This window comes from Lates calcarifer, linkage group LG7_1 (genome assembly GCF_001640805.2).
Source record: "Lates calcarifer isolate ASB-BC8 linkage group LG7_1, TLL_Latcal_v3, whole genome shotgun sequence".
NCBI lineage: Eukaryota > Metazoa > Chordata > Actinopteri > Centropomidae > Lates > Lates calcarifer.
The window spans coordinates 13,752,814-13,776,237 of NC_066839.1; the positions used below are offsets into that span (position 1 = coordinate 13,752,814).

The 23,424-nt window shown below is 41.9% G+C and overlaps 3 protein-coding genes across 4 annotated transcripts; 1 reads left to right on the plus strand and 2 right to left on the minus strand.

Annotated features, from left to right (window-relative positions):
• Positions 1–66: 66 nt before the first annotated feature.
• Positions 67–9,588, minus strand: LOC108896866 (adenylate cyclase type 3). The gene is made up of 20 exons (XM_018696144.2): positions 8,320–9,588; positions 7,281–7,430; positions 6,130–6,266; positions 5,895–6,006; positions 5,601–5,728; positions 5,182–5,340; positions 4,926–5,088; positions 4,726–4,815; positions 4,515–4,591; positions 4,208–4,369; positions 3,917–4,004; positions 3,572–3,688; positions 2,651–2,922; positions 2,436–2,517; positions 2,069–2,227; positions 1,503–1,649; positions 1,238–1,354; positions 1,002–1,128; positions 773–897; positions 67–676 (listed from the first exon to the last, which is right to left on the minus strand). The coding sequence occupies exons 1-20, from the start codon at positions 8,986–8,988 to the stop codon at positions 494–496; spliced, it is 3,264 nt and encodes a 1,087-aa protein (XP_018551660.1). The 5' UTR covers positions 8,989–9,588; the 3' UTR covers positions 67–493.
• Positions 9,589–9,850: 262 nt separating this feature from the next.
• On the minus strand, positions 9,851–13,083 carry LOC108896868 (uncharacterized). The gene is made up of 2 exons (XM_018696148.2): positions 13,037–13,083; positions 9,851–11,579 (listed from the first exon to the last, which is right to left on the minus strand). The coding sequence occupies exons 1-2, from the start codon at positions 13,077–13,079 to the stop codon at positions 10,921–10,923; spliced, it is 702 nt and encodes a 233-aa protein (XP_018551664.1). The 5' UTR covers positions 13,080–13,083; the 3' UTR covers positions 9,851–10,920.
• A 2,078-nt stretch (positions 13,084–15,161) lies between these two features.
• On the plus strand, positions 15,162–20,540 carry LOC108896867 (alpha-N-acetylgalactosaminidase). 2 transcript variants are annotated; one of them, XM_018696147.2, is made up of 9 exons: positions 15,162–15,359; positions 16,072–16,228; positions 16,393–16,533; positions 17,134–17,345; positions 18,021–18,115; positions 18,289–18,450; positions 18,610–18,807; positions 18,949–19,089; positions 19,475–20,540. In XM_018696147.2, exons 2-9 carry the CDS (start codon positions 16,074–16,076, stop codon positions 19,673–19,675), a joined length of 1,305 nt encoding a protein of 434 aa, XP_018551663.1. In that variant the 5' UTR covers positions 15,162–15,359; positions 16,072–16,073; the 3' UTR covers positions 19,676–20,540. The 2 variants fall into 2 exon arrangements, with proteins under 2 accessions (XP_018551663.1, XP_018551662.1); XM_018696146.2 differs by having other exon boundaries at positions 15,162–15,355.
• The last annotated feature ends 2,884 nt before the right edge of the window (positions 20,541–23,424 follow it).

The window sequence follows — 23,424 nt, forward strand, 5'->3', positions numbered from 1 at the left end:
TGGCTTGTTCAATACAAACACTGTCCCTAGAGCAACAGACCTATAAATCAACATTAACATCCATGCTGTTAGTGCAAACATTTTTTATTAACACAGTATAAATACAGTGTGATCAGCCTACATTATTTTACAAAACCTGAGCCTGAGGTAAAACAACAAAGGAAGTCATTTATCTGTCTGTTCCAAGCTTGTAATTCCCATAGCACTCTATGAATCAAGTGCAAAGTGATAAAATCTTTAATGCAGGAGCTTCTGTGAATTATGTACAACTATACAGAACCAGTTTCTCTGTGGGTGAAATGGTATTTCACAGTTGCAATGCTCTTAATAGTATTATTTTGTTGTGTTGGTCTACTTCCATATGCTTTACATTGCTACAGTGCGTATGAAAAAGATCTAGGTAAATGAACTGTGTATATGACAGAAATGGAGCAAAATGGATATTCTGCCCCGGCTTATCCTTGTGTTAATGACATTTCCTCAGAGAAAATAGTCAAGGAACGTCCCCAACTTGATGTGGAAGGGTAGTGGTCACTGGACCACCATTGCTACTGGGTTTGTCTTTGCCTTTCATGAAGAAAGTTAGCAGCTCCCCTTTCCCTTTGACAAATATGGGTCCTCTTCGGATAAAACGGAAGCCATACTCCTTTAGGATGTCATAGCAGTCTTCCACTACCTGAGGGTGAAAAAAGAAAGTTTAAAAATGAGCATAAAAAAAGTCAAAGGGAGAGATAATAGGAGTGTGTTGTATGTCTGCTTTTGTGTGTGTTACCTGGATGTTTCCCATCACTCCGGTGGACTCCATTCTGCTGGCCACATTGACAGAGTTGCCCCAGATGTCATAGTGAGGTTTACGAGCTCCAATCACTCCAGCCAAAACTCCTCCCTTATTCAGACCTGAAGGGTATCGTTATGGAAACATGGAACATACACGCTTTCAACTGTGCATGCAAACAGAGAAACAAATATATATATGCATACACACACACACACACACTGACCGATACGGAGCATGAAGTTGTTGAAGGACTGCTTGTTGAGGTTGTTGAGGGTGACTTTCATAGCCAAGGCAAAGTCTGCCAGGTCAGCGAGGTGCTGCCAGCGCTCAATCAGTGACTGGTCCTCCGGCTGTGGAACAACAGCATATATCTCTCATGTTGACCATCATCATCATTAGCATCACTAGTGGAGCAGCAGCAGGTTGTTATATTTGTAAGAACATGTATAAGTGTCACACCTTGCAGTTGCTGTATCCATTGGTGTTGCTCTCTGGGGTGAGTCCTGATGCGGCCATGTAGGTGCTTCCTATCGTCTTGATCTTAGTGATGCAGCGGAATTCGTCCCTGTCTAGTAACTGGTGGAAAAAGTGGACATCACTTAGTTTCACAGAGTCATAGGCATTTTAAGCCTCTGCAGTTTGTTCATACTATGATGTCACGTGAGAGTAGCAATGTTAAATCTCAATATACGCAACCAGCTGTAGAAATACTGCCAGAACTCACGCTGTCAAAATCAGAGATGATCTCATTGAGAATCCTGAGACACTCAAGGCCTCCATTGTTGATGCTCTCTTCAGTGTAGAAGTCGGAAAAGTTTGGGATGGAAGCAAACATCACACCTATTTCATTGTAAGACTGGCTGTACAGCTCCTATAAATGATGAATGAAGTGGTGTAAGTTTGCTCTGATTTTTTTATTGCTATTTTTTTCTTTGATATTGAACATCACAGATAATTAGAACACACTTGAAGAAATTACTAATATGTAGTTATGAAATGAACCACAAGATGGCACTGATTAGCAATGAACTGCACTGCACTGAAGCGCAGCCCTGGTCACATATCGTACCTTCATTACCATAATGATGCAGTTAACAAAAGTATAGGAGGTTGTTTTAGATTACTTATTTCTGCTGCCCCTGATAAAGCTGTAAGCTGAAATGGCCTTTAAATGTTTGACATTGCTTCCCCTCCCTCCTGACATTCCTCACTTGTGTCATTTTCTTTTTATATACTTGTTGCCCCAAAACACCCATATGTCTAAACGATACTGCACACACTCATGCATACCTCATCTCTCTTCTTAGAGCCCAGGAAGTGTTTGGCCACGTGTTCGGGCAGCATGTTGGTGACCAGAGCTTCATTCCAGCGTCTCATCTCAAACACTCTCTCCTTCTGGTCATGGACGCCGATCTTCCACAGGAAAAGCTTCCTGGACTGACGCTCCAGCTGCACACACACACACACACCACAGAAAAGACGGAATTGAGTTAGTAAAAGAAAGGTTAATGGAAAAATATGCAGCTTTACAAATTTTAAGGATTGTTTTGCCCTGTTGGACGATTTCTCCTGTGTAGGTGCTGACTGCCAAGCCTGTAGCAGGCTGTGGGTCAGCAAAGTGTGACACTGTGTAGGCGTATAGGGGAAAGTGACTCACATGGCGGGAGAAGAAGTAGAAGCCAATCATCATGACGATAATCATCATGGTCATGAGGTACTTAGATGGCACAATAGATGTTCTGGAAACAAACACAGAGTGGTAACATATCAAGGTCATTGTGCTTATAGTTACACCAAATACCAAAAACAACAAAAGCTAGCCAAATCAGTTTGTGTTGGCTTATCAAAAACTACCTAAAACCCATTTCTCACCTATAGGAGGCAAACTGTATATAGTCATAGAGGTCATAAATGTCCCGCCAGCTGTAGATATTAACAGCTCCAGTTGCCGTCACAACCAGCACCATGAGGCCCAGTTTAATCAGGTGGCTGACCTGCACCAACATGGTAGTTGCGATCAGTGACATCACAGCCATGAAGCTGTAGTGCTTTGGGTTTTCTGAACAGCCTTGGTCACCAAATGACTCCAAGACGGGGCCAGAGGTGCTGTTGAAGACCCGGACTGATGGTGGTGCACAACTTAACTGCAACATCAAACATGCACATATTTAAATACATAAACTACAGTGTATGTTGAAAATAAAACCGTTACGATGGCAACAACAGGAACAGGAAAACACCTTCAGTTTTTTTCAAAGCGGGGCTGTCACCTCAACATGACAGCTAAGACAGAGAAATGAATGTTCACTTTGGCGTCCTGTATTCCTGTCAGACCTTGAAGGCAGCAGTGTGTGTAACAGGCTGCTCCTGTGGGGCCGTGACAAATGAGCCAGCAGGCAGCGAGACAGACAACTAATGGACCCCAGTGGGAACATGTAGTCAGACACATAAAAAGGCAGTGATAGTTTGATGAGGACAAAGTGGAAACACACAAATGGAAGGACGCACACACACTAGGGTAGGGTGAAGTGACAATATACAGTATATAATGATATCTACATTTGATTTATGACATTTTTGCATCAATTTACTTTGGTATTTCATTTCAGATATTTAATTCTGGATTTGAAAAAAACATATATTTCCAGTTAGTTATTTATGAATTTCTTAATTGAATTTCCAGAACAGCTGCTATATCACAATACAGCTGCACTATAAAATTACACACACCATAAGAAATAAAAACATTAATGCACAGTGTATAAGAATTTTGTTAGTGTCTCAGAATCGTACCATGTCAGCGATCACAGCCATGGTGAGAACAAATATGGCTGCCATGGCCCATGTGTTTCTTGCCCACCGGGTGCGATCAATCCACATTGAGAAAGACACCAACCTCTTGGAGAACATCTGTGACAAACAAACATCAGTATGTCATTATCATCAACATCAAGTGCTGTGCACTCAGCAGGTCACAAACATCCATGTAAAGGCAAATAAAATGAGTATACATTCTCACACACATCCTCTAAATGCTTTATATAACTCTAAGTTAACATCAGTCGCAAATCTGAGACCTTATATGATAAATTCTGCTTCCCATAACCACAGCCAGAGATACATTTTTTGCTCTCTCACCCTAGGGAAGATGGCAGCCAGGGAGCACACTGTGAGGATTAGCAACAATACCTCTCCTATTGCAAGAGTCACATAGTTCACAGCCAGCCTAGAACAAGAACACACTTTTTTTAAACGTCAATTTCTAACAAATAAACAGCAAAACATACAATAAATATAGGTTAATTAATGTTACCCTGGTTTCAAACACGGTCTATGGGACAACTGGTTCATAAGGAAGAATGCATGCATTTAGCTTCCATATTAGGCATGCATTAATTTCATTCATCAGTGTCATATATACATACTCACAGTGGGTCTATGAACACCTCCATTGCAGTGATAAAAAAGAGCACTATCATGCAGCAGCAGAAAGCCGCCCCACTTCGCTTCTCCTTCTCTGAGGAGTAAAGCTCCTCCAACTTTCCATCCACGAAACGCAGGGATACAGGGTTGATCTGATGATCCTTCATTCTGTGAGAAACACAGATTGCGTGCATGAGTAACTGAGTACATCCGTTTCCAGTTTTTTTTTTGTCATCTTCGCTTTCTATATCCATCCATCTAATACTGCTGTTATCTTCCTCTGCTTTTTTAAAAAAAATTTCCCCTTACTTACATTTGTTGACTCTCTCTCTCCAGCAGCTCCTGCTGCAGTCGTCTGTTGACCACTTGCTCCTCAACCACCTTAAACTTCTGAGAATGAGAAAAACAGAGATCACACTCTCGACCCATGAGTACTGATGTGAACCGATGCAGAGTGTAGCAGAGATTTACTTTCTACACAAGTTTATGGATGACAGTGAATAAAAACAGTTATCATTTATCACCTGCTGTTTAGACTCTGTGGGCGTGGATTGGGGTGTTGCTGTAGTGTTGATCAACTGGTTTGAATTTCTGTTGGGCAATGTGCGGGGCGTCTGAGGGAAGAGAGGTAGGAAAAACAGAGAGTTATCAACCTCATAACCTAAAAGGAAAACAAATTAATGTTTTTGAAAAATAAAATGAGAATATCACGGAAACTACTCACATTTCCATTGAGCCCATTCACCGTCTGTTTCACAGGCACTAGAACCAGGTAAGTCTCGATGCCTTTCTCCAGCAGGTACTCGCACCTCTCTCCGCCGTTCCCAGGCTCCAGTTCAAATTCTCCGTGCAGGCTGTCCTTGGTGCTCTGGGAAATATGCACTCTCCTGTGTAGCACACACACACACCGTTTAAAACAAAATACAGAAAAGAACTTGACTTCTTGCCATGGGACAGGCCAAAGTATTGCTCATTATTACCCAGGGATCCCTCCAGACTCCATTTTATTGGCTACAGTGACATCTGTGGACCAAACATCAAACTGCCATCTCTTCTGACCGAGCACTCCCCCCAGCACCGTGCCTGTGTGGACTCCCACGCGCATGTCCACGTCAGTTTTTGTCTTGTCTCGCACATACCTGGAACAAGAGATGAAAAAAAGAACAGATTCTTTTTCCCCTTCTAAATTTGTAAAGATCTGTCTTTCCTATAGAATCCCTCTGTCCTCTTCTTTTTCCACATGTACAACTTTAATAACTTTGTTAACTATGCTTTCCCATCTCTTCTCATACGTAATTCTTGTCTATTGTAATGCCTTCCCTTCTTTCATTCCTCCTTGCTTTTCTTCTTGCTTTTCTTGTGTTGTTATAAAAACAAACACTCACTAAATAGTACTTACGAGATGGCTTCTACCATTGCAAGGCCCATCATTATGGAGCAGGCTGCGTGGTCCTCTCTGAAGTCAGGAAGACCACAGATACAATAGTAACAGTCGCCAAGAATCTTAATCCTCAATTGGTGATGTTGCTGTAAAATGAGCAATTAAATGACACATTACTGATACTTAAAGTTTCAGAATGGAATAAAGTGGAAGTGATAGAAAACATGAACTCCTACAACATAGTCCTGGTTGTCATCATCAAATCTGACTGACAATCTAAGTTGTCTGACGAGAACAGATGCAGATACTCACTGCTGCCAGCTTGTCGAAGCGCGCAAACAGTTCATTAAGCAGCTTTACGAGCTCCTGGGCGCTACAGGCTGAGGACAGCTGGGTGAAGCCCACGATGTCAGCAAACAGGATACTGCAGTGAAAGTGCAGATGCTGCATTGTCAGACTTGACAAGTTACAAATACCTTCCCATCAAATCCTGACTTTATAAGTTGTCCAAAAAAAAAAAAAAAAGCTTTGGTTTTGAGGGCCTGACCTGACGTTTTCATGGCGGTACATGTACATGGTGTTGAACTGTTGCTGCTGGACTTCTTTCTCATTGGCCTGGTTCTTCATGCCCTGCAGCATCTCATCAGCGATGTGTTTGGGCAGGATAGACAGTAATAATTCCTCCTACAGGGGGGAGACAGTCGAGGAAAAGCGTGAGTCTCATCATGTCAGTAACAGCAGAGAGAATAAATGAATAGTCCCGTATGTGTGTGTACACAGCATGACTGAGGCAGCGAAGGGATCCTCAAGAGATCCTGTCAGATGGTCAGATGTGTTCTGCCTGGCTGGATCTATCTGTCTTCTACCAGAACCCCCCTGCTGACAAAGGCAATTTGGGAATTCTACCTCCACTTTCTCTCTCTCTCCATCTCTTTGTCTCTCTAGCCTCATTTACACCACTTCACCATCTTTCGTTCCCACCATCTCACAGGTCTGCTCTCTTTGTTCCAGAAATGGTCACAGTCAGGTGTATGGAAAAACAATGAAGTGAAAGTGGAAGAATTCAATGAATAAAAGCAAAGTTGGAGACAGTATAGGTTACATTATCTTTGCTTCAGTGAATTAAAGCAGTGGATTAACTGTCAAACATTGGCACCCCTGTGGCATGAGGAAAAAAAATATAATAGCATAAAAGGAAAAAGAGGCAGGAAGCTGCAAAATGAGGGGGAGAAAAGAAAAAGTGATACTAAAAAAATCAATAGAAAATGAGATAAAAGGGTAAATTGTGATTAGAATGAGGACAGACTGACACAAAAAGAAAATAAGAGTATCAAAGGTTGGATTAAATATATTTTTTAATGCTTTAAAAATAATAAATCATATATCAGTACATTTTGGTAAAGGTCGTATTGGTTGTTACAGAGCCTGAGCTGACCGCAGTGTGTCATGTCCCTGACGGTGTTTCTGCTAGTGAAAACAACCGCCTCTCTAATCAACCTATTAGTCCTGCGCTGAGCAAAACACACATTAATTAGGCAGCACAGGGTGTTCTACCTCCTCCTGCCAGGTGTGTTTATGCATTTGTGTATGTGTGTGTCTGCCCAAAATAAGAAAATGTATTATCTCATTAGCCAAAGAATATGTGTGTGTGTGTGTGTGTGTGTGTGGTGTGTGTGTGTGTGTGTATGACCCACTTACCTGCTGGGTACTCTGTTCCTCCAGGGTGAGTTTGACCTCCAGTGACTGACGTGCCTCCAGAAAAGCAGTTCTGTACTTCCGGTCCGCCATGTAGTACGACATCACACCCACCACGGCTGCACACAGGTACAGCATGATGTCGGCTAGAAGCTGAGGAGGAAGACAGGATGTGAGTTTGTGTGTGTCTACAGCATGATACTATGTGAAAACAGATTTATAATCTCTTCAAACTTCCAGATCTTTTTGTCTGAACTTCTTCAGAAACAGATTTATTTTACTGTTTAGCTGAAATAAGACTTTGTTTCAGAGGGAGAACCCACAGAGACTCAGTCCTGATTGGACTGGCTTTTCAAAATAAAGACATTAAAATGTAAATATTGAATTTGTAGCAATTCATGTCCTCCAGGTGAATAAGAGATTCAGAGAGAAAGAAACTAATTAAGAAAAAAGCAAAACAAAAGCAATTACAAGCTTGGCTTACAACTACATTGCAAGTAAAACCAAAATCATTTCATTTCAAATTATCTCTTTTTTGGGGCTTTTTCCACATTTGACTTTAAAATCATGTGGCATCATGGTTATATAATGCATTCTGTGTGTAGGTTTTGCAGCAAAAATTATTCACCTGGCTTTTGTCCATGCCAGTGAATAATATCGTTCCAAGATTAATAGACAATTTGTTTAAAAAGTGTGTCAATGATGGAATGAGTGTCATGGGGGAGAGAGATGCCAACACTGACCCCCTGTCTCTCACAACTCCACCTGGTTGTATTAAAACTGTGGTTCACAAACTCTTTGGCTTGTACCTCTGAAGAGCTGGTGCAGAAATAAATGGTAAAAATGCAGAAAAGGATAGCCATCATTTTGTTTGGCATCATTTTTTCCTTATCCTTTACTCACTTATCCATCTAGATAACTTGACACACGAGAGACTACCCTAAATCTTCCCACTGCTCTCTCCCTCTTCCTGTGAGACCATCTTTACGCCTCCACCACCCTTTAACTTGCACGTGTCACTTTACTGAGATGTCATATTTACCTGTCTCACCAGCATGGGTCCCTGCAGGTTGGAATCAAACCTTTGGGCAACAGTCACCCCCAGAACCAGCGTGTGTACCCCCGCGGAGAGGGCCGCGAGCAGCAGGAGAGCCACCAGGTTCAGTGGCAGAGTCAGGAAGCTGGAGAAACTGAAAAAGGCCTGCCAGCCCACCGAGTCACTGGCGTGAGGGAAACGCTCGTAGTTCAGTCCCATGTAACACAAAACGTGGACGGTCATCATCAGCCACAGGATGTACGGTACTGCCCCGCGCCAGACAGGTGACGTAGGGAGCTTCTGCAGCCAGCACAGCACGTAGAGGGTGACGTCCGCGGCCAGCCCCACGGCCGCGACCACCACCATGGCCAGCTTGTCCTCGGTGTACACCACCGCGCACATGATGATGATGAAGCTGTTGAAAAGAGCGGCGAACATCACCAACACCAGCAGGTTCTCCTGCCTCTGGCGGCGGAAGTAGCTCTGGTAAAGCCTCTCCAGCGAGTCGGGGGTGAAGGTGAGGCGCACCGCGCGCGGCAGGCAGCTGCAGCAGCCCGTCTGGAGCACGGTCACCTCGCGCGTTCTACCCGCTCCGTGACCCGGGTCACTGGGAGCCTCCGCAGAGTACTCTGCGGATGGCTCCGTGTCTGTTGTATGGACCCGGCTCAGAGACATGTTTGGTTTTAATAACGGTAATCCTCTTGATTCATGTAATACTGTGTTAGTTTTTCTCAAGTGCACAGAGTGTCAACCTCCATGGAAAAGTTGTGATGTGTCCCATCTTCATTTGGAGATAATTACATCATCAAGCTTTCAATAGTGCAAATTAAATAAATAAATAAAATAAAATCCATATTGGTCAAAAACATCTCAGTACAGTTACTCCAGTCAAGACTGAAGAATACAGATCTAACAATGAATTTTTACCACTTATCCACCATGTAAAGTCCCTTACCTTTATGTTTCCTCATGTAATCACAGTGCTGTTTAACTCCTTCAAATACAGAGATTATTACAGCCTCTGGTCTCCAGGCTGTTTCAATAGAAAAACTTTTTGCAGCCTCTTCTTGCGGCTGAAGTCTTGTTTACTGCCATGGCACACCACCAAACCCCTGCAGGTGGATAAATCCATTCGCATCATTTTTTCAGAGAGGCTTGTATGGCTGTATATCGGCAGAATGGCGCCATATTTCAGTGTATAAATCCATATTCCTTTTAATGATAGCAACTCTCCACAGCATAATCTATTCTAAGATGCTCCTCTCTCTTCTGATATCTTTCTTTGCCTCTCTCCCCTCCCACTCCCTCCCCCTCCTCTTCCTCCTCCTCCCTCTAAACAGCAAGTCCTCTGTTACTGTTGCTAAGATGAAACCAAAGTAACTGGCAGCTTGTAATCATGTCTTGGGAAATGTGGCAATGATGGTGTGAAGTAGTGAGGAAAAAGGATCATTAAAGTCATTTATTATCAGTCCTATATTTTCTCAGACAATAATCTATCAGTATCAATACAGTTTATCAGTGAAGAAATACACAGTCATCATTTCACATGTGTTTTATTCCACACTGATAGCCACAGTGATGCATGTTTATGACACAACTGTCAGGTTTGATCAATAGCAAAATATATTTTTGTGTAAAAAAAAAAAATCTGTACATCTGAAAAAGACCATCACATAGTAGGCTAAATTTAAACTAATTTGAACTGCAATTACTTTTTTTTGTCAGTGAAGACTACACATCTGTCGACACACATATACACATGTGCATACACACACAAATTGTCTCTTTTAGCACACAAAACGTTTGGCCTTGTGTTCAGGCACATTTCTGTAGTGACCAGTGGGAGAGAAGCATTTAAACTCAGGGCGTCACTCAGTCTCTGTGTGTGTTTGTTGTTGGTGGTGACTTTGCTATCATGCCGCTCAGAGTACTTCCCAAAGCCGACACTATAGCCACCAGAACTCCCACAGTCCCCAGTCTCCCCAGAGCTGCGGTGCCTAACGCTGCGGCCCCAAGTGCCCCGGCTCCAATAGGTGCCGCTGCTGCGGTGACTGTCTCCATGCCAATTCCTTTAATTAGCTCCGGCCCCGTGAGAAGGCCCCTTCGTAGATTCACCTGAGTGTGAAACGGGCTCTTTGGTGCCCCCAGAACAAATGCCCCTGCTGCAACAAGAGCAATGGTTATGAGTTCTGATGTTGTCAGCAGGGTTGCTTTCAGTGCTCCGCTTCGCATGGCCAGAGTCGCACTGACAACAACTGAACCTAGAGCTGTCAGAGTTGAACTTCTGGACCTGAACGCCTGTTTTGCTGCGACGCCTGCAGCTCCCAGCGACACCCCCGCTGCTGTAGCTGCTCCTAAAGTTCCCCCCACGCTGCTGCGGACCCCCAGGGAGGAGCTTGATTGCAAAATAGCTCTCAAGGCCAGTGATGATATTATAGCAGCTCCCACAGCGACCTTTCCAGCCACCTCTGGCCCCAGACCAACCATGGCCACTGTTCCCAGGCCGGCTCCTAGCAGCCCTGCAGAAAGGAACGCCACCCAGAGGACCGACTGCAGCATCAAAACCACCTCTGCCCTTGACCCTGCTCCTGGATCACCTGCTCAAACCTACCTAATCAAACCTACTGAAAATCCCAGTATCCCCACAAAGACAGAGTAGAAAAATATCCTCTCCAATAGTTTGCACCCAGTTTTAGGTGCTGGTCTTTGTGTCATGTTCTCTGTCAGGGCCTTTCGTAGAGCACTGAGGACACAGATGGTGAATCCCATGATGATGAGACCAATTACAAAACCCATCCTCCCACATAGAACACTGAGGTAGAGAGTGGTGAAGATGATTAACAGAGCTGTGGTCATGTCGTTAATATTGGAGTATGAGTAGACTAGAAGGACAAGAACAGCTTGGGCCGCGAGGTAGATCCATGGCGGAAGGACGCCCGCTAACACCCCGGTGGCAACAGCACCCACCACAACAGAGGCCCCAACTGTGGCCTCCGTTAACCACGGCAACCTCACTCCGACTTTGGTCAAAAGCTTCAGCACCATGGCAGCCAGGAGGAAACCACTTCCCAGAGAAATGAGCGCAGAGGTGAACACGAGGCACGCCGCCACCACCCCGACACCCGTGGAACCGGTTCGACCGGCAGCCAGAGTTGCGGCCTTCAGCAGGAGACCATCTTTAGTCAGCGTTGGCTCAACTGCAAATAATGCAGCTTCTCCAAACGCAAAAGCTGCGGCCACATTTTGCAGGAGCGTCAACACCACACCTGAGGGGAGTAAAGATATGAGGATTTAAATAGAGTATGTTCTACTGTTCCCCACTGGTTGAAAGTCATTCACCATTTACACAGAAGCAGTTCAGTTTACTCCTAATGGGGAGTAAAATCAGTCTGTTGTATAATGTACTTTGTGGCTCTGGACGCAGCTTTCTTAAGTCTGAGAAAATACCCCAATAATGTCATCAGGGTTATCCTGGCTTGGGTTTAGGGACTACAATTTGACTGCGATTGCAGTTCATGATCAGCACCTTTGATCCCAAGGCCCGTTGTCCCAGAGATCTGAAGCAGAGCTGTTGTGGTTCATGGTCAGTGCTTTAATGCCAAAGCCACTGGAGAGCCGCAAGACTACACACTTTTAACAAAAAAGCTTGTGTTGCATATGATAATATGGAGTTAGAAAGATGTTCAGCTTCCCTTACTGAAAGGTGGTACTTTGTTACATTATAGGAAATGTAGGATTTTAATTTTGGCATTTTGTTCTTACAATTTGAACATAAATATTCAACTGTTATCACTGTTTATTTCCATGTGCTTGCCCCTTGTAAAGCACTTTGTAATCACTGATTTTGATGCTATATGAATAAATGTCACTATTATTCTTATTATTGGTAGTAGTGGTAGTAGTATATTATATAATAGGAGATAAAGGTATGTTTTCATTTTGTGCTTCTTATAGTTACTTTCTACATTAAGCTTTTTTTCAAACAAAACATATGATGCACCTTGTTATAGCTCAAACTATGCAACAGTATGTGAAGTACTTGAATGAGCTGTACTTAAAAAGTACTTAAATGAGCTGCAGCTCCACCTGCTCCATTAAACTGCTGGTGTTATGTTAAAGTACTGATAGTAATCCAATACAGTATAATACTTTTACAAGATATATAGAGTACTATTGCAATGGGTACTTGAAGTATATTTACATAATTCATCTGTACTTTTACTGATTTGCTTATTAAGAGATATTTTCATACTGTGGCAATGCCACTTTTACTTAAGAAAAGAATTTGAATATCCTTTTCACCATTTGCATGCACAACCTGTTTGGCACATGCCTTGAACTGCTGCCGTCACTTTAAGAGGAAAGCGAAACCACCTGAATGGATCCATGCTGAAACTAAAAACCAGGAAGTCTGTCTGAACACGAAAAAGAACAACAAACATTTCAACAGACCAGTCAACTACTCATATACTTGTGTCAGTGCAGGTGACTGTCTGTAAAACTGATTATTTATGCTCTGGCTGTAGTCTGATGAATTTTGAATATCACTACAGCAGCTCTGTGACATAGCTGCAGCTTTCAGATCCTGATAAAATAACAACCCTGAGTCCTCTCTGTCCATCACATGCAAACAACTGCATGTAAGTCAGACTGTGTGTTAAAAAGTCTCAAGCATAACCTCTCCTCTGGCCATTTTTGCAGTGAGTTTCTGAAGTGATCTTACCCAGACTTGTTTCTGTCATGGCTCCCTGTGGCATCGAGCTCATAAGCTCCTCCTTTTCCTGTTTGATGTCATGTTTAACCCACAGTGCACAGAACCAACCAGAGGAAACAGTGTGATTCACCTGTTCTGTCAGGTTTTATATTCAGTATGTAGAAATAAAAAGTCTTGGCTGCTGTCACTGTTAGTGTAGTGTCATAGTAGTGTAGTGTGAGTCATTTATTAATACATGGCTCATTTCTCACAAAATGACTGAGAGGACAGAACAATCTCAGTTATCATCTTTGCAGGTTTTCTAAACATCTCATATATTAAATTTTCACAGCCATCAACATAAGCAGTACACCTGTAGTAGGTGCACGATTTGACTTTTTTCACTACATTCATGAAGAAAACTGGATTCATATTATGTGTAGGGTTAAGTCATGTGTGTTTATAGTCCTAGTGCTCCTCCTACTGGATGTTTTTTTTTTTTTTTTTTGGCTGTAGTCTGTTGATCCCTCTATGTCAAAGTTTCTCTACAGTAGAAAACACAGACGTGCCAATTTACCACTCAACACATCAGACTTAATAATGAGTGTTCTTTTCAGCTACTCAGAGTTTATTGTAGCTGCATTAATTTAATTTTTTGAAAAAATATTGTCCAACATCTGCATGGTCAGGTTCAACATCATGATGATTGATTATACCAATCTGAAAACAGGGGTTTCTTGTCACTGCGTGTATATTTTTACTATGCACAGTACATCACTGCTATGCCATTACCTGTCCCACTCAATCAGCTTGAGGTTCTAGAATGGCTGGACCACAGTGTTGGAAAGTAACAGAACATTTATTCGAGTGCTGCACTTAGGTACTTGGGGGGCAATTCACTTGAGTATTTTCATTTTCTGCTACTTTAAGCTTCTACTACAATAAATATCACAGGAAAATAATGTACATTTTTGTAGTTATTTGTGTGCTGCTGAACCTTTACTGCAGTGTTGTTCCATGAATACACATGAAATGTCTGGTCTCTTTGGGAAGCTCTGTACTTGCATTATCCATATTGATTGAGTGAAAGAAACCACTTATATTATAGTCAGAAAAGTGTTGATCTGAGACACATGTCAAGTATTTTTGTACATCACAGAGAATGAAAGTTGATGACTTCTCAAAAGTCTCTTGCTGCTCTTACATGCTTTTGTTTTGAGGAAGCAGGATGGTCTGTGTCTCAACCTATTGCATAAAAATGGCCATGGATGGATAATATTCATATAAGACCACTGCCATGTTGTAGGTTCATGTTTTCCTGTGATGGAAATTACATATTAATTTTTAGCTTTCACTTCCTTTAATTACTCGTCAATGTAAATATCTCAACTCAGTGTTTAAAATGTATATATAATAACAACAAACACATTGCTTTATATTCCATTATACTTTTATCAGGAATGCTTTTTTCAGTTTTACAGTGGGAAGTAAAATACAGTGTACAGAGCTCCTTTACATAGAGCATTTGTCTACATAAACAGGCCTGTTATCATCAGCAGCTAGCAAAAGTATTAAAAACAGTGTGGTTCCTCACTCTGATGAGAGGGGTTCATAAAATATAATAGTTTTATTAATGATTGACACAATTCTTGTCATTTTAGCTAGCTCTTTCATTTTTATATGAAAATTTCTCCAATGGATTGTTGGAGCTGTAAAAGGCCTGTGGCACATGAGGACCAAAATCCATTTATAGACAGCTAAATTTATCATTGTAGAAACCTTTCTTAATGATTTATCATAAATTAACATTTATAGGTGACTATGTAATGACCTACTAACATCTGGTAATGCATACTCGTTGACACTTAGGCCTCCTTAATGAAGTAAAGAAAAAGTTGCAAACTAATCATGTTGGAGAAGGATTTTCCACAACCTGGCAACCCAAAGGCTTATAATTAATCTATATCGCGTTAACTCTGTGTCACTAATAGAAAATGACTGCAAGGACATAAGGCTGACTGACTAAACGAAAGGTAGTGAGAGGAGTAAAAAAATAATAAATTAAAAAAAAAAAAAAAAAAGAAAAAAAAATAAAAACTCTTTCCCTCCGACTTCCTGCTCTGAGGTCAGCTGATAAAAATGTCATGTGACTCCCGCTTCCGTTTCCATTCAGTGAACCAGTTCAGTGGATTACTTTACGACCGGCGTGTTCAGGACTTTATGATAGGATTTCTTTAAAGAACGCAGCGGAGTGAAGGTAACAGCAGAGATCAGAGCTGAGGAGGACTGGACACATCCTCCGTCGTCTTCCTTCCTCTTTCAACTTCTCATTATCGCCACTAAATCTCAGTAAGTAAGTGAGTTGACCTGTTCAGTGTTAATTGTCTGAATATATATGAGAAAACAGTACCTGTTAAAACTTTTTCCAGAAGGAAAATTTTAAAACTTTAAATTTTATTTTTCATTTTTATGAATTAAATACAATTTAATCAGGGAATTGCTGCGAACAGTTTGTACTAGAAAATCAACTGTGTAGTGTCTAAATCATGCCTAAATCTTACAGTAAAATGAGATGATAAATTATGCTTAGTATGCTTCTTGGTGATGTAGGGTATGTTTTCCACAGGTATTATATCTACCTTGTTGTAAGAACTTTTATGCTCTTTGTAATAAGTTCAGGACTTTGATTTAATCAGCTGATTGTCATTAAGACACCTGAAGTCACCTGGCGGGTTGTTGCTCCTTAGCCACACCCAGTCATGTGAGACTCAGGAGGTGTTTGTATGGGAAAGATGCCTGCTACTTGTGACTCAAAATATGTCAGTATGAACCGGGTGACTTAAATGAAAAGCAGCGTTAATGAAAATACACCAATAAATGAAATGGTTCTGTGATTTTGCTGCAGGTGATGCAGCACATGAATGGAAAACTGTAAAACTTTAAAACTCTATATATAGCCATTAATCTGACAGGTCATTTTGTCTTTAAACTTATGCGTAATCTCGATGCCATCCAGCATACAGCATAAGAAATCAGATTTAACTTAATGTTCTTTACCTCTGCAGGAATGCATTTAGTGGTGCTTGTATTTGCCTCAGCCCTCTCTGTGGCCACCTTAGCCCTCGACAATGGACTGATGAGAACCCCTCCCATGGGCTGGTTGGCATGGGAACGGTTCCGTTGTGACATTGACTGTGAACACGACCCCAAGAACTGCATCAGGCAAGGCAACATAACAGGAATATTTTTGTGAAGCAACTCTCTTTTGCAAAATATGTTTTTGCTCATGACCACAAGAACGCCCCCCCCCCTCCCATAGTAATCAAGTAATCTGAAATTTCATACCCATTTCACCTTCTAATGAGACATTTCTGTCTTTCCCACAGTGAGAATCTGTTCATCGACATGGCAGACAGACTCTCAGAGGACGGCTGGAGGGAACTTGGCTACGTCTATGTGAACATAGATGACTGCTGGTCCTCCATGGAGAGAGACAAGCAGGGTCGGCTACAACCTGACCCAAAGAGGTATGGTATATATTTACTGTATGCTCACAGACACTGACACACACACACACCCAAATACATAGACACACACAGAGGTCATTGTTCTTTAGTGCAAACACTAAGCTGTTAACTTCTAAACCTGTAAGTCAATAAAACTGTTAAAGGTGTGACAATGTGACAGTCACGCAGTCATATGACTATGGAAAAACATTAGTCAGGAGCTTCAATAGTGGGCAATGTTAGCGCATGAACCTGTATTATATGCATCATCAGCATATGTATGATGAAAAAACACTGGCCTTTGAATTCCCTGAAAGGTGGAAGTGAAAACAGGTGGTGAACATCAAGTCACACAAAGAAGCATTCAATGGTTATTATCATAAATAAACTACTATAGGCTTTTATGATATAGAGCTTCACTATTTGAGTGGATACCTATAATGTGTATGGTTTAGTAAAGGTGGAACTGTTGGCGAGACAAGGTTTGACACGTTTAGCATCAGTTGGTGTTGGTTTGATGCAAAAAAATGAGTACCTGAGACTGTACCGTGATTTAATTAATCACTATATTTGCTCTTTGGTGTAAGATAATAACACTCTCCTTTATCATATTTACCTCAGATTCCCAGGTGGCATCCATAAGTTGGCACGCTACATGCACGACAGGGGTCTCAAGCTGGGGATCTACGGGGACATGGGCACACACACCTGTGGGGGCTACCCTGGAACACCAATGGACAAGATCATGATAGACGCTCTGACTTTTGCTGAGTGGGAGGTGGATATGTTTAAATATGACGGCTGTTATTCTAATGCCACAGAGCAGGAGCAGGGTAAGAGCTGGAGACGTGACTTTTACATTGTGTCCATGTTACAGGCTGTTACATTTGTCCATAGCCAGGTGATTTTTATTTTAGCAGTGGTAGTTTCTGAAATAATTCCTGTCTACCTGAAGACAGAGACCCACATGACACACATGACACATCCAAGGTGTGCTTTTGTGGCACAGAGTGCACTTTTTCCTCAGGCTGTCTTTTGTCTTTTGTCTGTGCACTCATTTTTATTGGTTGGGATAGGGAAGTGGCCTTGAGTGGGAGGACGAGGTGGGCCTATTATTTACAGGGTGGGACTATTATTTACAAGATTCAGATTTATTTACATAGAATATACCTCTAAAACTTTGCTAAACTCCAAGAAACCGCACCAAAAGTTTGACTGAATCCTCCCACTCTGTCACACAAACGCCGCCTGTAGCTGCCGCTCATTTCCTCCCTCTCCCCACACGGCACTCAGTCATTACCGTAATGCATGTAATAGCACCAGAAAGCCCCGTTTCTCAGCTTTCAGGGGCAGTTTGAATGATTAAAATTGCACAAAGTAGCTGAGGAGTTACGGTAATTTGAAATAAACATGCGCCGCGGTGTCACCGGTGATCCCCGTTGTTGTAAAAGGGTTAATAAGATGTTTCTGATTTGACCTTGTCTGATAGTCATTCTTCTCTTGGACAGGTTACCCTTTCATGTCAAAGGCTTTAAATGCTACTGGCCGTCCCATTGGCTACTCCTGCAGCTGGCCTGCCTACCAGGGTGGCCTGCCACCAAAGGTATAATCAGGATGATTTTTATTTTTGACCCTGAAACTTAGGTCTGACAGTTAAACCAATTTCATGTCACTGAAAACCTTTTTTACCCAGTGGAAGTAGAGACATGTAGTAATATTTTAAATCTACAGTATATTTTTACTTTTTCACAATGTGAAACTGATTTATGTTTTCAGGTGAACTACACTCAGTTGGGTGAGATCTGCAACCTATGGCGCAACTATGGCGACATCCAGGACTCTTGGGACAGTGTCCTGAGCATTATTGACTGGGTCTTTGAAAACCAAGATGTTCTAATATCTGCAGCTGGACCTGGAAGATGGAATGACCCTGATATGGTCTCTTAAACTGACATAATACCTGACACCATATTCATGTATTTATAGTTTACTATATGGTCTGTTGCTTAGGAAGCATCAATAATACAGGTTAAAGAAAAAGGCCAAAATGCCACAGGTATGAAATTCCACTATTTCACTTCTTTTTGACCTGCGCAGCTGATTATTGGTGACTTTGGCCTCAGCATGGACCAGTCTCGTGCTCAGATGGCTCTGTGGGCGATCATGGCTGCTCCGCTTTTCATGTCTAATGACCTGCGCACCATCAGCAGCGGGGCCCGCAGTATCCTGCAGAACAAAATGGTCATCAGCATCGACCAGGACCCCATGGGCATTCAGGGAAGACGCATTGTAAAGGTGATGCACTTTTGCATGGATCTTGCAGCTTCTTGCAAGTGCGCAAGAGTTTTGATTCCTCTCTGTCCTCAGTCATTTACTCTTTCACATCTTATTCTTAGTGTCATTATTCACATTTTCTCATCCATTTCTTTCTACCAGGAGAAAAGTGGCATCGAGGTGTTCTGGCGCCCTCTGTCAGGCAATGCCAGTGCCTTGGTGTTCTTTAGTCGACGTCATGACATGCCTTACCGCTACCAGACTTCACTTAGCAAACTCAACTACACCACTGGCAGCTACAAGGTATGTCTTTAAAAGTCTTCTAGATGTAGTAGTTGGTTCAATTCTTATCTTACAAGGAGACATCAGGCCATTGTTGTTGATGATGTTGAGTAAAACCCTCTTCCCATCAGTAATGGGGTGCCACAGGGCTCTGTTCTTGATCCATTACTATTTACATTACAAATAAAAACAATTTTCCTCCTAATCAGCACTTCAACATACATTTTTATGCAGATGATACAGTTATATACACTGTGAGGTTTTAATTTATTGCAAATTTACAGCAGCTTTGCTCCACTGGACATGCATGATTAATAATATTATACTGGAGTTTGCTAACCTAATACATGCAGGAATATGGAGGGAGAATCACGCACTCTTACATTTTCTTTCTACTCTTCCTCAGATCATTGATGTCTTCACCGACAAGACTGTGATGCTGAAAGACTCCACTGACTTTGTGGTGTCAGTGAACCCGACAGGTGTGGTCATGTGGTACGTCTCTGCACCTGCCAAACTAAACCTCCGCCAGCTCTATAAAGGTGGCAAACTCCATCATCACACCTATGATGATGAAGAAAATGCCATTCCTCGTGTCTTCCTCTGACCGCTCGCTGTCTGAAATTCATCATCCAATAATCACATCACAGTTTCTGCCTCAGTGCTGTGGCTCCTGGTATTGACAAGACCTCACTCACACATCGTCTAGTACTCAAAGGACTAATTTCTTTATTAACCATAAAGTGCTAATGACTAAATCAGGTCATCATAGGAGCATGACCCCATCTAAGTGATAAATCACTGTGAGCTCAGGGACAGCCATTTTACATCCAGATATGTCACTAATCTGAAATTCTCTGTGATCCTTCTCTCAAATTCTGCACTTGCAGTGTCAGTGTTGATCGAGTGAAATGATTCAAAACATAGCACAATTCATAGTTTTCACAGGGCATAAGACACAGTCTGGGTCTCAAGCTGTTCCAAAGAAAGAAGGATGACAACTGCCATGCTAGTTTTTCAGAACCATGTTTACATTTAAATTTTTATTTTTATTTTTATTTAAGGTTAATTGTCTTATCCTGTCAAGATCCCGAGGTTGCATTGCTCAGGATAATTGTGATGACCATGTGTTAAAGAAATGGAGAAGGTTTTTATATGAAATTATTCTGTGAATGTCTTCAGTGAAATCAATTTTACTTTTCAATCAAGAAATCATTAGTCTCAATAAGTCTCAAAGCATTTAGGTTTAGCTCTCATTAGACAGTGAGACATTTGGATCTAGCATTTCCTCATCAGACTAGGGAGCATTTTAAGATAAATGCACACAAAAAGCAGGACTGTGTTCCTATATAGGACTCCTGCAACAGGGCCTCCCATAAATGATTACATGCTATTATAGCACTCTTACAATACATGTTTTATTGAAGTGACCTTAACCCAAAAACCTGACAATAAAGCCCCAATAACAAGGATCCTGTTGAGTCTACTTCATATGGTTCACATAAACATGCGAGCATACTGCACTTTCAGCAGACCTACACAGTTTCAGTTCAGCTTCTGATAAATTTCCTTGTATTCTTTAAATAGTGATACGCTGTTATTTGCCTTAAGCTTTCACTTCCCACTCGCTAGTTCCAACTTGTGTTGTTTTGCTATAAGGGAGAATTACAACACCACTATCACTGACAAATGCTGCTTTATTTTTTAGTTTGTCTACTAAACTCATGTGCACTGTATACCTTCCTAGAATAATCTGGCATTTTTCACTAGCAACTTTATTGTAGATCAATGAAAATAAAAAGGAAAACAGCTTTTATCTTCATTTATACAACAGACTATTAGGAATGATACCATTTATAGAGTTGCTGATTATTTATTCAAGTAAATTATACACAGTGATTTTGTAGGCAGATTAAGTACAAACTTAACTCATATATTAGTTTGAATAAAGTAGAGAAAATAAAGACAGTAAGGGAAACCTTATAATTTAGCCAACAGACTCACAGCCATGTTGAGCCAGTAGAGGTCAGCACTGCTCTTTATTCTGTACATACGTGGCAACACAGGCCTTCCTCTCTCATCCACTGCCAAAAAATGCACCTGCTGAACAGCACAAGGACAATCAGGCCATTTGGCTTGGTTCTTTATCTCTGTGTTATGATTTACTCCTCTCCTTTGACATCATCTCCTCCCACTTTTACACATATACAACAATGTATAAACTCTTCAATAGAGTATTCTGTCCTTCATTCCTCCCCTCTCCTTTGTCCATCATCTATTAATTCTTCATTTAAATTAATTCTGCCTCCTCATCTTCATTCCTCCCTTCTGTCTTCCACCTCCTCCTTGCCTCATTCTGTTAAATCTTGTGCGTAGTATCACCTCTGACCTTGGCCTAAAAGCCTTGTGTTTGCACACAGTCTCAAGATACTCGCGTAGTCACATGAGTGTGCACTGGCATGCATGCCACTGCATGTGCGTACGTATGACATAGTAAACTGGCTTTGAGTGACACACACTCACACACACATACCCCTTCTAGGTCATTTCAGGCCAGACTGGCCGGTGTGGGAAAAAGGATCTTTGCCTTTGCTTCTTTCCCTTTCAGACGTCTCAGATATCCGTTGGCTCTCTGAACACGACACATTTCTCACTGTCAAGGTCCCTGCCTCTTTGGAACATGACGTGGGAGAGAAGTGAGGGAGTTATGATAGACAAAAAGAGAGAACAGCACAAGAAGGATTTCGGCAAGGAGGGGGGCTGTCAAAAGTCTATTAGAAGGTGCAAATGAGCAAAGCAGGGGAGGGGTGGAACGGGAGAGATGAGAGAGAGTGAGGGAATGAGTGAGGGAGGGGGTGCGACGAGGAGTAAGAGTGTTCCTGCCGAAGCTCACGTAGGCCCACAGCTGCAGAGAGGCGCACTTGCCACTCTCATCTTTGTGCCCCCCCCCTCACCAGAACCAGCATCGCTGATTCAGTTCTGCTGACCCCACCCACCCACACACACACTTTAGACTAACACACACATTGTTGTCACGCTGGTAGTCACACTTTCTGCCTCGCGCCTCTAAAATCCAACCCACATGAAGGGGGGATCGAACAGTCATGGCTGCTCTGGGGTGGATAGGATGCAAACAGGGCTTTGCATATAGGTCAGGATATATGCATGGTCTCGAAGGAGGCCACACACTCAAAAAACCCCTGAGGTGCTGCTACAGAAAAAAAAAAAAAGTAATTGAGCTGTGCCTCTTTTGCGGCTGTTGGGGTATGTAACATTTCATTCCTATGAAATTCCTAAAACTGCAGTTTTATAGACAACATTTGTGAACACAATTTCTTGCATGCACAGACAGACACAGACACTGTGCTCTCCATCTCATCATCATTGCCTGTCTCCATAGCTGCTTGCTGACTCATGATGTCCTAAGGTCTGATCCAATACTGAAGAGACACTGTCATCCCATCCCTCTGTAGTCATTGAATTGTCTTCACCCAGTTTGACTACATAAAGCTGTTAAACTTTAAAAATACAGTAAAACATGCTCTCCTTTGTGGCCAGATACTGTATGTAAAGAAAACATTGGACAACTACAAAGATTAAGTTAAAGCAACATTATATAACTATTTTGCATTAAAATAACTTAAAATCATTTTGTGGGTACACTGACTTGTAATAGAGAGAATGGTGCCTCTGTCATTCCCACTCTGTGTCCTGAATGCCTGTTCTTGCACAATGTAAATTTAGTGAGCTGGTACAATCTACCACAAGAAGTGCATGACTGAGTGATCTTAAACTGCCAGAGTCAGGCCCAGCAAGTTCAAGATTAATGCTGAACTGTAGATCAGTTAAAAAGACTTAGAAGTTATTAAAACTAGTGTTCATCTCTGATATCCAGCAAGGAAACGTTGAAAATATCATGAATTAGTTTGTCACAGTGACAGCACTTCCAGCTCCGGAAGTCGGGATCACGAGTAAGATACACAATCAGCTCAGTGAGTTGGACAACGGAGCCTGAGCTTCAGTCAAGCGATTGATAGGCTATGTTCTCTGTACATGAAAACCACTTAACTGCACAGATTTGGAGCCCAGCGGAATTAATTACCGCTCATGACTGCAGAGGCCTCTGTTGCTTAGTAAAGTTGCACTTTGCTGCTAGTTTATCTGCTGTTACTCTCTTATGATTAGATTTTGTTACTCCCTTAAAACAAACGCACAATGATTAAGATGCTAGCTCAGTAGCCAGAGTGCAGTTAGCTGTTCCGTTTCTTACTCCGTATTCTAGCCCTTGCAAACTTTATGTGCTGTTTTTTTTCCTCCCATATCACACATTTTTATGGCTTCATAAGTTTTAGATGA

Bases quoted from the DNA above. Each gene is read 5' to 3' on its own strand.
- LOC108896866 (XM_018696144.2), bottom strand. From the start codon at position 8,988: ATGTCTCTGAGCCGGGTCCATACAACAGACACGGAGCCATCCGCAGAG. The intron at 5,729-5,894 runs GTGAGTATCTGC...CTCATTTTACAG, and splicing joins GCTTCGACAAGCTGGCAGCA to CAACATCACCAATTGAGGAT. The intron at 898-1,001 runs GTCAGTGTGTGT...GATACCCTTCAG, and splicing joins CAACTTCATGCTCCGTATCG to GTCTGAATAAGGGAGGAGTT.
- LOC108896868 (XM_018696148.2), bottom strand. From the start codon at position 13,079: ATGAGCTCGATGCCACAGGGAGCCATGACAGAAACAAGTCTGG. The intron at 11,580-13,036 runs GTAAGATCACTT...TACTCCCCTCAG, and splicing joins CATGACAGAAACAAGTCTGG to GTGTGGTGTTGACGCTCCTG.
- LOC108896867 (XM_018696147.2), top strand. From the start codon at position 16,074: ATGCATTTAGTGGTGCTTGTATTTGCCTCAGCCCTCTCTGTGGCCACC. The intron at 17,346-18,020 runs GTAAGAGCTGGA...TCTCTTGGACAG, and splicing joins TGCCACAGAGCAGGAGCAGG to GTTACCCTTTCATGTCAAAG. The intron at 18,116-18,288 runs GTATAATCAGGA...TTATGTTTTCAG, and splicing joins AGGGTGGCCTGCCACCAAAG to GTGAACTACACTCAGTTGGG.